At 40.6% G+C, this 15,064-nt stretch overlaps 1 protein-coding gene across 1 annotated transcript in view; it reads right to left on the bottom strand.

The window, feature by feature from the left end:
• The window catches only part of ddx43 (DEAD (Asp-Glu-Ala-Asp) box polypeptide 43), a 95,924-nt gene that overhangs the window by 26,513 nt on the left and 54,347 nt on the right, over positions 1–15,064 (bottom strand). Inside the window, exons 8-11 of the mRNA XM_043680581.2 lie at positions 13,130–13,240; positions 11,005–11,146; positions 1,600–1,700; positions 1,015–1,102 (exon numbers count right to left, since the gene is read on the bottom strand). Of these exons, the coding sequence (XP_043536516.2) occupies positions 1,015–1,102; positions 1,600–1,700; positions 11,005–11,146; positions 13,130–13,240 (442 nt within the window). The remainder of the gene's footprint in view (positions 1–1,014; positions 1,103–1,599; positions 1,701–11,004; positions 11,147–13,129; positions 13,241–15,064) is intronic.

Raw genomic sequence — 15,064 nt, 5'->3', positions numbered from 1 at the left:
TTCTGGAGGAAGAGAGTTTCCGATTTCCAATACTCTGCATGAAGAAATGCTTGTGATACCATCTCTCAGTGGCCTAGCTGAAATTTTACGTTTGTGCCCCTTATCCAAGACTCCTTACTACCAGAGGAAAATATCTTCTCTCTAACTTGTTGAATTACTTCATCGATTCAATCAGATAACCCAGAATCTTCTCAAGTCAAGGGACTGCAATCCCAATTTGTCCAACTTGCCCACATACTAGGGTAATTTAAAATCCCTCAGTCCTGTTTTCTAGTCACCTTGTGCTGTTCCAAAATAATGTTTCAATGCACGATTGAAATAGTTGCAGCAATTTTGTCGATAGGCCTGGCTGTCTTGACTCCACATGACAGTTTTTCCACTGCTTGTAAGTTCATGGAATCCCTTCAGTGTGGAAACAGCCCATTTGGCCCAACAAGTCCACCTGACCCTCCAAAAGAGTAACCCACCTAGGCCCATCCCATTACTCTACATTTACTCCTGACCTACACATCCCTGAACACTATGGACAATTTAGTATGGCCAATCCACCTAACCTGTGCATCTTTGGACTGTGGGAGGAAGCCAGAGCACCCAGAGGAAACCCACGCAGACACGGGGAGAATGTGCAAACTCCACACGGACAGTTGCCTGAGGCTGGAATCGAACCCAGGGCTCTGGTGCTGTGAGGCAGCAGTGCTAACCACTGAGTTACTGTGCTGCCACAGTTAATCACTGCTAGCTTTACAATCACCAACCAGACCAGCTCTTTAAATTATCTTTAACCTTCTGAAAATTTTAGCCGCATTCAGATATGTTAAGTGGACCTTTGAGTAAAACTCAGTCTTGCAGGTTCCTGCACACCCTAAGCTACTTTAACAAACCAAACAGTCAAAATCCTCAATTTAGAAGTGTGACATACTTTTATAATAACCTGCTGCACAAAATACATTATAGTTACTCTCTGAACATGTTCAAAAGCTTGCAAATGAAACCCAATGATCTGCCTTTACTCACTGCTAAATCCAGTGTTCCTACATAAACCATCATCGGATTCTTCAGATACGATTTTGCTAATCTCCGAACCCCATCAGGCCATGTTGCACTGCAGAGAGAGGAGAAAGAATTAACAACATGTACTGGTGTCTATTGCTGAGCATTCAACTTTCCTCTTTGCAAAGTGCTCCAAGGCTGATTCCAACATGATGTGGGACCATTTCTGTAAGCATGAAACTGTTCTCTTAAGATCCTTCTTCACCCCAAACCTGCTTTACAGTTTTCCTGAAAAGATGTTGATTTGACACTGGGTCATTCCATCTATGATGCTCAGTGCCGGAGTACAGTAGCAAACATAGCTAACCACCCGCCAAACTCTCTGCATATGGAATGAGCTCCGAGAGCACAGAAAAACCTCATTCTGCTTCAGTTGGTTGCAAGCTCAGTGCTGACAATCATTAACCTCCTCCCCTAACCCTGACTGGAATACTGAGCCAATTGTACAATGTCTGCCAGTGATTAGTTTTTGACCAATGAACTTGCTTTGTTGTTTTATTTAAAGCAGATTACTCGAGGTGAGGAATACATCAGTCAGCCCTTTTCTACCTGGTCATAATGGTCTGTCTATCAGGTCGTATGTCCAAAAGGATCTTCATAATCTGAGGTTCAAATCCCATATCCAGCATGCGATCTGCCTCATCCAACACCTGTTTAAAGGAAGAAGCAGAAAAATAACATTAATCTACATTTTCTGATCAAATGACCATAAATGATTTTTTTCTGTCACTGTAGTGCAGGGCTTAAAAAGTGTTGCCAAACCAGGTTGTTTAAGGGTGAATAGTTTGGACATAACATTCAGCAATTAGAGACATATGGAACATTACTAGCCTACTACAGTAACAGCCTGTTTTGGCTCGGAGGAGAGAGAAATGGGAGAGGGGAGTGGAGGAAGGGTTCCAGAGGAGAGCTGGGAACCATTCCTTTATGCAATTAATACAAAGCTACTTGGAGGCATTTTGTTTTCTGTGGGAGGAAGCCAGAGCACCCAGAGGAAACCCACGCAGACACGGGGAGAATGTGCAAACTCCACACGGACAGTTGCCTGAGGCTGGAATCGAACCCAGGGCTCTGGTGCTGTGAGGCAGCAGTGCTCTGGGTGCTCTGGCTTCCTCCCACAGAGGCACAATGGGATGTCTGGAAAAAGACAAAGTACTATGAAATGGTGATATCAGCACGTAATGTCAGATTCGGAAAAGTATTAATATTGGGAACTTTATCCCACTTGTTGGACTTTCCATATCAGCCTGGGGTTCATGAGACCAGTGTCATGGAATCTGAGGTAGAGCTCCAAGTGCCATTGTCACCAAGTCCCCAATGGCTGAAAGACTGTGTGACTCATTAGTTTGTATTTCTGAGAGAGATTAAGCTAAGAGATTTGCTCATTAGTTTGTGTATGTGTTAAACAGATTAAGCTAATAAATTTGCTGTGTTGAAGCACACGTATTTTCTTGTATTTATTTTAATGAGACTTTTAAAAATATTCAACAAGATGGATTCCGTGGCAGGGGAAACATTCTGTATCTCAGAATGGTCCTGTAACGATGGGTTCGGTGTGCAAGTGAACTGGTTGGCTGGGGTTAAGGCCCCAGTGAAGTTTATTGGAGGGGATTGGTGGGAGGTAGAGGATTTGGAGCAAAATCTCAAGGGGCTATTCCATGCCAAACAGGACTGACTGAATGAAGTAGGTTTCCAAAAGGAAACCTAAGAGTTTCACCCCAATGAGGTGGATTCTGCTGACCGGCCTCTGTATGTTGTTTTGGGAGGAGCGAAAAGTAAAGGAGGCGAGCAGTACATTGACTATGAGTAGATCAAACTGAGAAGAGGCAGAGCAGTATAGCATGCAGTCCAGCACTAAAAGCAAACAAACAGGGGTGGGGGGGAATCAAGAGAGAGAGAGAGAGAGAGATGGAAAATGAGGATACACAGCAAATTAGTTGTGTGAAGCTATGAGATATAGTCAGTATAGTTTGGACAAATGAAATTAGCTATGCATGGCAGCTGCAAGTCCTCAGAGATGGATCTCAGAATTGCTTCCACAGGCAGGACTTGACTGAAAAGCTGGACTGGTGTCGTGGTTGTTGAATTAAGGATAATAAATCTTTTTTTGTTCAATTTCTGCTGGTTCTGGAATACAAGTCATTGGATGTGAAACTATTTGCACATCTCACAGTTTTTACAGGTAAAGGATAAACATAAAGTTAAAACTGAGAGACTCTTGTGACAGTGGTAGTGTCCCTACCTAAGTCAGGAGGCCTGGGTTCAAGTCCACCGGCTGTCAAAGCATATTACTATCTGTGAATAGGCGTGTTGAAAATGTCTAAAGTTAAATTGGAAGAAAATGTCCACAAATTGTAGGAGAGTGAGAGAAAGAGGGGGGGGGAGAGAGAGAGATAGAGAGAGAGATAGAGAGATAGATAGAGAGATAGAGAGAGAGAGAGAGAGAGAGAGAGAGAGAGATGTGAATGCTTTGAGTATACACAGTGAACTGTTAACCTTTTGTGATCTAGTTCATATGTGCTTTTATTCGTTGGCTGCCAAAATGTTGTCGTGTCAGCTGTGTTCTTCCCCCTGGTGCTCAAGGTCTGGCAAGGCTTTTATATTTTTTTGGAAAGTCCAACAAGTGGAATAAAGTTCCCACGATTAATATTATTCTGAATCTAACATTACGTGCTGATATCACCATTTCATAGTACTTTCTATCTTTTTCCAGACATTCCATTGTGCAGAAAACAAAATGCGTCCAAATAGCTTTGTATTAACTCAAAGTTTATATTTTGAGAGTGTATAATGTAGAGTGCAGTTGGAACATGGATGTCTGAGTTAAATGTCCCATTAAGGAATAATCAGTAGTTCTGTCAAGAACCTGCTAGGAAATGTTTATTTTGGAATTACTTTCTTAATGGCTTGGTGAAAATTTACCTCTTGCAATTGACTGAAAACATACAAAACCAAATGAAGACAGGAAATTAAGTTAAAGTTATTTCCTCTTTCCTTAAAATGCTGTACTGCCGGTGTTGTATTTAATTTGAAGAAAAAGTCCTGGATAAACAGCAAATATTTAAATCGTTGTGATTGAATTACTGCCTTTAGAATTTCATTTTCTGGTCTTCTAAGGACTGTAATATTTGTAATTGTTTTAATATATGAGTGAATCTTTAATACTGTGTAATAATACTTGCTCATCTTAATTGTTTGTGAGCATGGTGTTCTAAAAATGGGGAAAACTAGAATTTTGAGAAGGCAATTTGAACAGATTTATCTGATGGCAAAAAACAAAACACGCCAGGCAGAAATCAGTGAATAGACAACATCTGGGACTGTTATCTTGTAAGACAAGGTGCATAACCTTGAGAATGTAGCTGACAGCACTTCCCCAACTGTTCCATCCCTGTGTAGTGAGACAAAGCCAGTGTGTAATGTCATCCACGAGCCAGAAGGACTGTACAAAGAGGTAGGACCCTTATGCACAGTTAGAGATAAGATCAGCAAGTCTATTTCAACTCCAAAGTTAAAGAAGCTCTCTATGAAAATTGGATTTTATTCAGACAGAGTTCCCATGGAAGTTACAAGGCCAGCATTCCTTACATTCAACAGAAATCAATAGTAAAACAAAGTTACCCGAAAGCATCAGAGGCTCAAGACTTCCAAATCTTATTTCATTAGGAAGTTTTACAAATGTCTTTAAAGAGAAGAGTTGTGAAGAAAATGCTTTAGCCTGCTCTCAAAAACATAGATAAACCTTTTTGGAAAGCATCGAATTTGACCTCTGAATTGGCACTGAGGAATGTTTTGTCTATTTACTCATTAACTTTTTCAAAGAAAGAACATGAAAGTACGACATGACATCACCTGGTGACTTAGGCTCTGCCTCTTCCGGGACGAGCTGGGTTAACTCTTTCTGCTGACAGTTTTAAATGTAGACAAGCAGAAAGCTGGAAGACGACAGCAAGCCAGGCAGCATCAGGAGGTAGAGAAGTCAACGTTTCGGGTGTAACCCTTCTTCAGGATGTTGCCTGCCTTGCTGTGTTCTTTTAGTATTCTGATGGTCTACCTTGGATTCCAGGATCTGCAGTTTTTTTCGTCTCAGACGGTTTTAAATCTTCTCACGTCTTCTGTATGATGAAATATATGATTTTGGAAAGGACAAAATTCTAGACTTCCAAATATTACAGATATGTTTAGATATTACTAACCCACTGGGTTTCTTCCAGAGAAACAATGTTTTTTTTTGTTTTTTTGAACAGGTTTCAAGAACACACCATAAGAGCTGGAAATTTTTGAAAAATAGGACAACCTTGAACTGACTACAATTTTGAAAGTTCACTGTTTAAACATCACCAAGCCTAAATGTACGATTCCTGAAATTGGGATTGATAGAAGTTGCTATTCAAGCACATGATGGGAAAATCAATTGATTTTTAGAAGGACAAATAAATTTAAACCTTTACATTTTAATATAAAGCCCAGAGCCAATAGAAACAAACAGTTTGAGTGGTTTTAATGTGCATCAGAATAAAATGGGATAGATTGCTCAAGAAGAAATTAATTAGCTCAACACCACAGCTGAGGCTGTACATAAAATAAATCCAAATCTGTTGTCAATTTTGAATTTAGAATAATTTTGAAATAAGAAAATTTGAGTACAAGTTAGTCACTTACATTTTAGAAAATTGTATGTACTTTTTGTAATAAAGACCAAACAAGTGAAATTTGTAGTGCTTGAAATCACAAGCATTAAATATTCATTTGTCACTTTTAAAGGTATTGCGAAAACATGCTTGTGTTTATTCTATACAGTAAAGTTTTCACTAGTTATAATGATAATTGATGTGGGCCATATTTTGAATTAAAAGAATAGTGACAGGGGAAAAAGTGTCACAGCATCAAATGGAAATGGGGGTCACTTACATTGGATATAATCCATTTTGCTACACTCAATGAAATCAAACCGTAGTTTTCTCTTGGAACTGTGTGTGGCCTTGCTGGTAGGTTTTTTCAAAAGGGAACTGAATTAGATGATTTGGCCACCAAGTAGAACACTGGGACCAGGCAACGATGGTACCCAGGCACCCTCCACCTACATGTGATCTTCCAAAAAATCGCCTGAAAGTCAAAAATATATGGCATGATCTTGGGATCTACATGTAACCGTGCAAAAGAGATGGTTACATCTGAAGTAACAAGTATGAGCTAATACTTGACAAAAATGCATTGAACAATGGGTCTTAGACATGCACAGCTACTTGATAAAATGGTTATTGTAGCTTGAAAGAGTACAAAAAAAAGGGTGTTTAAATGATAAGGCACTGACATAGTCCATAGAGAAACTGACTTTAAAACAATGAAAGTAGTATTTGTGAAAAGGAAGTAAAATTAAAACACAAGAGTGATTGACGACTGTGTCAAAATGTCACAGAGATGAAGGGTCGTGCACCCTGAGGGGGGAGTTATGATGGGTTAAGTGGAAGGCCCATCAAATCACAGTTACCCCACCTTCAGTGGTTGTATGGTACATGTACCCCGGTGCTCAAACCAGTAGGTGAAATTGTAAGGTGTTAAGACTGTTAACATATGTGAAAGAAGACTGAGTTAAGACTCAGTTGGTGGAAGAGAGTGGAGTAAAGGATCCCTGGGAGCAAAAGCAGAAGGTAATGCCCAGAGCAAGGAGTTGACCTCAACCGAGTGTTGCAGATTGGCACATGCCAAGGTCCAGTTCTACATGTTGAGGGACGCACTAAAGCTTGGGGCAGCTGCTGCCAAAGGGCAGTGGGGAAAGGCCACTCTAAGGTCTTCCTGCCCAAGTTAAATGGGGGTTGATGCAGTTATTGGACCATGTTCCCTTCCCCATCCCCACCACACCAGTGCCTCAAATGTATGGAAAGGTAATCTTGCATAAGAAAGAAATGCCTTAGTTTTGTTTGACAAATAGTGTCACACTCCATTGTTTCTTTATTTCTTCATATGGTACTGTATAGAACCAAATTGCTTCAGTGACTATATATATTTAGTTTTTTACTTTTGTGGAATGTGGGTGTTGCTAGCTGGCCAGCATTTATTGCCCTTCTCTAGTTGCCCTTGAGAAGGTGGTGGTGTGCTGCCTTCTTGAAGAAATGGATTGCAACGGTTCAAGAATGGTCATGTTGCGGCTGTAGAGGACATTGGTTAGGCCACGTTTGGAAGATTGCGTGCAATTCTGGTCTCCCTCCTATAGGAAAGGAGTTATGAAACTTGAAAGGGTTCAGAAAAGATTTACAAGGATGTTTTCAGGGTTGGAGGGTTTGAGCTTACAGGAGAGGCTGAATAGGCTGGGGCTGTTTTCCCTGGGGGGTCAGAGGTTGAGGGGTGATCATATAGATGTTTATAAAATAATGTGGGGCATGGATAAGGTAAATAGACAAGGTCTTTTCCGTGGGGTGGGAGAGTCCAGAACTAGAGGACAGATTTAGGATGAGAGGGGCAAGCTTTAAAAGGGACCTAAGGGGCAACATTTTCCCTGCAGGGATGCTGTGTGTGGAATGAGCTGCCAGAGGAAGTGGTGGAGGCTGGTACAATTACAACATTTAAAAGGCATCTAGATAAGCACATGAATAGGAAGGGTTTAGAGGGATATGAGCCAAATGCTGGCAAATGGGACTAGATTAATTTAGGATATCTGGTCGACATGGGTGAGTTGGACCGAAGGGTCTCTTTCCATGCTGTACATCTTTATGACTCTATGATGGTAGCTCACTACCAACTTGTCAAGGGCAACGCGGGATGGGTAATAAATGCTGGCCAGTCAGCGAGCGATACCCACAAGAATGAATAACCAAAAAAAAATTCAACGTGGACGCAGGATACTGAAATCTAGCAGCATAGTCACTGCTGGTTTGAGGACTCAATTGCTGGCAAAGATAGCAGATCACAATGACACTTGCACTTGCTAACTTTTGAAATAGTCTCAGAAATGCAGAGAGGAACTGCCCAGATATACTTGTCCTGCAGAAATAACACCCTCCTACCAGTGGTGGCAGGATGTACATATGCATCAATAAATGTGCAGCTTCAACAATAAAAGTGAACAGAGAAATTTATGATTGAAATATGGAAAAAATAGAAAGTCTGACTTTAAAGCAAAGACTGAATGCAAGATGCACCCTGTTTCCTCGACCCAACTCCAATTCACTGAATTTCAAGTATAAATGTGATTGTGTTAATTCTTCATTCATAGGACCTGGGATTTGCTGGAAAGGTCATCATACTTGGCTAATCCCAATTCCACTTGAGGTGGTGGCAGTGGACTGCTTTCTTGAAACACTGCAAGTTTTATGGAATATGTACTTGCAACGCATTGTGAAAGAAGGGAGTTCTAGGAATTTGACAGCAAAGGAACGGCAAAGTAACTTGAAGTCAGGATAGTCAGAGACTTGGAAGGAAGCTTGTTGCCATGCACTTTCCCTTATTTTTTCTGAGTGATGATGATTGAATAAGTTACTACAGTGCATCTTGTAGATGGTAGTGCAAGGATAGAAAGCTTAAGGTAGGCACCGATCAGGTAGGCTGCTTTGTCATAAAAGGTGTAAAGCTTCTTTGGTGTTGTGACAGCCATATTCACCCAGGTATCACGTTCCTAATCAATGTCTTGCTGGAATGTTTAAGAAGTGGAGAGAGGAGTTATCCACTGTAAATTTCCCAGCTCTTGTAGCCACACCATTTATATGAATGTTCTAGTTCTGTTTCTAGTTGATGTTGATAGTGGGCTATCTGACAATGGCATTGATTGCCAAGGGGAAATGTTCAGATTCTCTCTTGCTGGGGATGGTCATTGCCTGACAATCATATGGTACGAATATTACTTGCTACTTATCAGCCTAAGCCTAGATGTCATTCAGGTCTTGCTGCAAATTGTTTTCTGATGGGTTGCCAATAGGAATGAGCAATCTTCTGCAAACATCCCCATATCTGTCCTCATGGAGGGAACGTCATTGATGAAACAGTTACAGACATCAGGCATAGGGCACTAACCTGAGGAACTCTGCAGCAAAGAGACTGACTAACCAATGCATAATAATCCAATGGTCTGGAACTGGGCTGATAGGAGGTGGAATTACCCACGCTACCACTAACTGACAGGCTGTGGTGTCAGTGACCATTCCCTGTGGTAACGACTGATATGAAGACAAGCTTCTTTGACAAAAAGGACCCAACATAGATGTTTGCTCCTGTATAATTCCCACTCTCAAAAAAAAGCACCTGAAACAGTTTGAATAAAACGCCATCTACTGGGAAACAAATATACTGCAATGCAGCTCCAGAGATTTCTCCAGCCATTTACAGATGAGTCGACCTTTAGGTACTTCCTTCAATTCCAGTCTATCATTTAGACATCTATTTGATTTAGAATTTCAATTAAGACTGGTTAAACCAAGCAAAATCTAAACAATGTAACTGTAATGTGAATCGCAAATACAATGTCCAGCATTAATGTCAGAATCTGTAAGTTCTTTTGAAAAGGTTGGAGACTGGGTTGAAATTCATTCTGGCTCGACAGCCTGAAAGTTCTTCTGCCGGCTGACCATCAGGATTCAGTATGAAATGAGCTGAGTCAGTCTCAGCACTGACAGCCTAGAGAACTAGCTCTGAGCAGCCTCAACTCCAGTTCTGATGAAGAGTCACTGACCTGTAGGATAAACTTTATTTCTCTTTCTCTCTCTCTCTCTCTTTCTCACTCTACAGATACCAGCTGACCATTTGCAGCATTCTGTTTATTTCTCAGGAAGACAACTAGGTGGCTGGTTTGGGAACAGAGATATATGCTAGTGTGGGGCAGGAGGAGTGTCCTGGAGCTGTGGCCCTCCAACAATACAGGCAAGGCAGTGTGAAACCTCTGAACTTTTGCTGTGCCTGACTTGTAAGTAGTTGGTACAGACTCTGGTAAGGTGTTCCATTCTGAAAAGAAAAATCCATCACTTGCAGTTAATTAATGAATCAACTCACCAGGAGGATGCTTTATCCCTGCACGACTTGAAGGCAAGAAAAACAACATTATTTAACAAAACCAAGTAGAACCTCGTAAAGGAGAGGATCAACAATAACTTGCATTTAATCAGCTTCTTCAACATAATAACACAACCCAAAGTGCTTCACAGAAATGTTTTCAAACAAACTTTGATATTTCTTGGACATTGTTGAATCAGCAACAGCAGTTCACATGGGAACAAAACACTGCACAGAAAGACGACCAATCAGAATAGTTTCATGCCAACAATTTAACATAAGGAACAGTGAAAATCTCAAGTCTGACACTCCCACTAGCAGGTCAGTCCCAATGGAACGCTCCATGTCAGAGGGTCAGTCTCAAGGAAGCAGCCCACCGTTGGAGAGCCATTCCCGAGGGAGCCATCTATAGCTGGTACCATTCCTCAGATGAAATAGCCCTACACAAAGAGCAGTGTATGTGAAAGAACCACCTAAGTACCAGCTCTTTCTTCTTTATACTTGATTAGTGTTCAGAGCAATTTCCAGTATACAGTAGTCCACAAGCAGGCCAGTATGAATGCTGGTTGGAGAATGGTCTCTTTTCATCAGTAAATCTGGGGTCACTCTGACAAGAGCAAACTTGCATTTATACATCAATCCAGATGGTGCAAAAACATGACATCTACTTGTTTATTTCAGAAGTTCACACCAAGTTACTTTATAGGTAAGCATATAGCAAAATGCAACAAAGAGCAATGAACATAGTGATTAGTTGATAGGAGTTAATGTTAAGGTGTTATTCACTCTTGTGGGATCTTCTACTTGGGACTAGTTTAACACCTCAGGTGAAAGGTGGCCAGCCCAGGCACTGCCATGCACCCTTGGGTGCAGCCCTCTGACACTGACCCACACCCTCAATGTTAAATAAAGTATTCAAATGAAAACAGATGAAACCTGGGGTTAAGTTCTGCTTCACTTCCCCTGCTCACTCACCAAATATGTGATGCTCTTCAGATTGATGAAATTGTTCATTTGAAGATCATTCAACCGTCCGGGAGTTGCAATAACTATGTCCACTCCTTTTGTTACAAAACTGATCTGATCTTTACGGCTTCCTCCTCCATAAATACAAATGCTGCAGATTTAAACATCTGACCATTAAACACAGATCAACACAGTTCGAGGGTATTGAAATCCTTTCAACAACATATAACGGTGCAAAAAAGAAAAAACATCTCTTGTTCAAGTGAACAAATCTGGAGCTCGAGTTCCCACTGGGATTGTCCTGATCTCCCACTATAATTTTATTGACATGTAAAATGAATCACTGGAGTGTGGCATGTATGCTAACAAAAACATGAACTAATTTTCTGATCCTGTTTGAGATATAACAGGGGCACCTTCAGAACAGCCCTCCCAAATGCCTACTGCTTCCTGAAAAGCTGTTGAGAAACATAGCCTGACATGAATCACTATCCACTCTATGGTCAGACCACATTTAGAGTATTGTGAGCAATTTTGGCCCCATGCCTCAGGAAGGATGTATTGGCCCTGGAGCAGGTCCAGAGGAGGTTCATGAGACTGATCCCAGGAACGAAAGGCTTAACATATGAGGAATGTTTGAGGACTCTGGGACTATATTCGATGGACTTTAGCAGGGTGAGGGGGAACTCAATTGAAAACTTACAGAATACTGGACGTCCTGGACAGACTAGACGTTGGGAAGATGTTTCCATTGGCAGGAGAGAGGAGGACCCGAGGGCATAACCTTAGAGTAAAGGGAAGATCTTTTTGAACGGATACAAGGAGAAACCTCCTTAGCCAGAGAGTGGTGAATCTGTGGAATTCATTGCCATGGAGCTGTGAAGGCGAGGTCATTGAGTATATTTAAGACAGAGGTAGCGAAGTTCTTGATTGCCAATGGGATCAAAGGTTAAAGGGAGAAAGCAGGAAAATGGGGATGAAAAGCCTATCAACCATGATAACCTGGTGGAGCAGATGGGCTGAATGGCCTAATATCTGCTCCTATGATCTTAAGGTCTCCCCAAGGTGGTGGAAGATTCCCAAAATTGGGCAGAAACTGAAGGTATGGTTACCTGAAGCAAAAAAAAGGGCAGATGTTGAAAATCCAAAGGGAGAGAAAAAAAATGGCAAATACTCATCAGGTCTGGCAACATTATATTAGTAAAAACAATGACTGCAGATGCTGGAAAACAGATTCTGGATTAGTGGTGCTGGAAGAGCACAGCAGTTCAGGCAGCATCCAAGGAGCTTCGAAATCGATGTTTCGGGCAAAACCGATGAAGGGCTTTCCTGATGAAGGGCTTTTGCCCGAAACGTCGATTTCGAAGCTCCTTGGAAGCTGCCTGAACCGCTGTGCTCTTCCAGCACCACTAATCCAGAACATTATATTGGTGCTGCCTGACCTTGAGTATTTGTAGCATTTTCTGTTTTTACAGCATTTTTGTATGGGATTGGAGAATTGGTTATTTTAAAAAACCCTGTTGCACCTTTTGTTATTCGTTCAGTTTAATGTCCTCGGTATCAATAATACCACCTGCAGTTGGACACTTCCAGCTATTTGCAGCACCACTCTTATCATGTGGGGCTGAATACTGAGCACAGCAAGCCTTAACTCAAGAAAGCTGCAATACAGATTGGAATCAGAGGCCCTGAGAAACATTTCTTGCTATGCTTCGTTACAACATTTTACATTTCCCAGTGTCTGAGAAATGGAACTTAGAAATGTTCCGGTCATGGTTCAGCACAGGTGGTTTTATCCACTGTGGCCGTTTCTCATGCTGTTGGTCTGAGAAACATTAAGGTGTACCGTATGTACAAACAAACTGCACCATTTAATATTCATCTTGCAGGAATGTTAGTGTTGTTGATTTGATATTATTGAAGGTACTGTGGATTTGAGATTTGAACATTTGAAAATTCAGCAGTCAAAATTCACTGAGTAGCCAAAAACGCAAGCCTTCACTCCACCATTAAATATCTTGTTGACTCCAACTGCTAGAGCAGGAGAATTATGGCGAGGTTTACAAAGACACAACAGGACATTTGGAAGCAATTTTCTCTAACCGTTAAAGTACTGCACAACTATTATCAGTACCTCTTAATTCCTTTGTAACTGTACTTGTTGCACTCTTCCTGTATCTGAAGAGCAAGCTCTCTTGTTGGAGTGAGTACCAACATCCCTGGGCCATCACCTTTCTCCCGCTGCCTAAATACAAACAGAATTGTTACAGACTCCAGGTATGGTTTAACCTCATGGTAGACAGGATGGTCCTGCTCAGCCAGATGGCACTTGAGAAGTTTCAAGGCATGCACTTTTCAATGCAATAAAGAAGCCAGGTCTTGGCCTTGTGCAATCATATCAATGTGATTATTAATGTTTCCTTGTGATCAAAATTCCAATGTCTCATTTGACACCAGATAAATGGCATCGTTTGATAACATTCCCAATTTACCAGAAAATCCAAGAATAAAGAAAGGACTACTTATCCAACAGAACTGTTGCAGCTATCTGCAGTCAGTAACCTCTAAATGCAGTCACAGCATAACAACTGAAGGAACTATAGGATAATTATAGTGGCACTAGCTCACTAATTAATGATTAGCTAGAGAAATTTACAGCACTGGATAAGGCCATTCAGCACATCTTACTGCTGTTTTGAAGAGTCATCATAATTACACTAAGCTTTTTCCATAATTCAGCAAGTTTCTCATGGTGAAATACCTGTCAAATTCACTCAATGAGCTTCTATCACTTGTTCAGGTAGAGCATCCCAGATCCTAAGAACTGCAGGAAATAAAATTCTCCTGTATCTTCCTACTTATCCTAATGATTTTGATTTACAACCATTGAATATTGATCCTCTTGTCAAAAAGAACAAATTTCCCCAATTTGGTTGACCAAAGCCTTTCATTATCTTGAAAATTTACAAGAGGTCACCTCTCCACATTTTTCTAAACATTGTACATCTCCAAAGTGTCAGAATTGTCTATAAGAGGTCATCCGTGGCCTAACCAATGATAAGTTCCAGCATGATCTCGATGCTTTTATATTCCATTCCTCTGATTATAAATCAAGTAACCCAAATACTTTTCAAGAACTATATCAAGTTGTCTGATGTTTAAGGAATTCTGTATATAGGTATCAAGTCTCTTTCTTCATCCACATTCCAGAATAGTGTTATTTCTAATACTCTTTCCATATTAGTTCTCCCGACACTTCACACTTTCTCATGTTAAACTCCAAACTGCCATATTTCTGCGCATTTAATCATTCAGACTATGATGCTGAAGTCTATAATTATCCTTATTAGTGCAGTAATCTCACTGAGTGAGGATTACAGTGACGTAATCACATCAATTAACAATCTCAGTGTGATAATCTCATGAGGAACTATACAAGGCACAATTATCATTTTCAAATGTGAAGGCGTTTAAATTTTGATCCGTTTGTACTGCACTAATTCACTTCAATATTTACTTTAAAAATTACAGATTTTGTAATTGGTCACAATGATTTTTCTTCCCCACAGCTTTTTTTTGCTACATCAATTATATTGGTTCCATATCACATGTTGTACACTGGTTTCACTTCCTGTTACAAAACTGAGAATCTAAGCTAAACTTGTTGAGACTACTAATGTTTCACTTGAAAGAAACAACACCAGACTTGAACTTTAACATAAGAGAAATCTATTACTGAATAATGTCTGAGATAGTCTCAGGAATGGCTGTCTTGAATTCAGATAGGAGAACAGAATTATCATGTTTAAAGCAGTGAAGGGTACAGATTTCATTTGTCACACTGACAATAATCTTTTCAGCAGGGCTACTTGCTTAAGTCACATGCTTGTGGTGTACTAAAGCCAAGCAATTAATGCAAAGAAGTACACTCAGCAAAGCCACTCACCCTGCAGTTTATGCAAAGCCCAGGGTTAATCTGGCAGTCTGCCTGAAAACTGACAAAGTACAAGAATTTTCATGACTTCTCAGACTTTCTGTTGAGTTTTAAACTTAATTTTACTGCTATTCC

The sequence above is a fragment of the Chiloscyllium plagiosum genome, unplaced genomic scaffold, assembly GCF_037043375.1.
Source record: "Chiloscyllium plagiosum isolate Xiang-an unplaced genomic scaffold, Cpla_swu_hap1 HiC_scaffold_3, whole genome shotgun sequence".
Taxonomy (NCBI): domain Eukaryota; kingdom Metazoa; phylum Chordata; class Chondrichthyes; order Orectolobiformes; family Hemiscylliidae; genus Chiloscyllium; species Chiloscyllium plagiosum.
The sequence above is the reverse complement of the archived record's forward strand: the minus strand, read 5'-3'. Positions and strand labels throughout refer to the sequence as shown.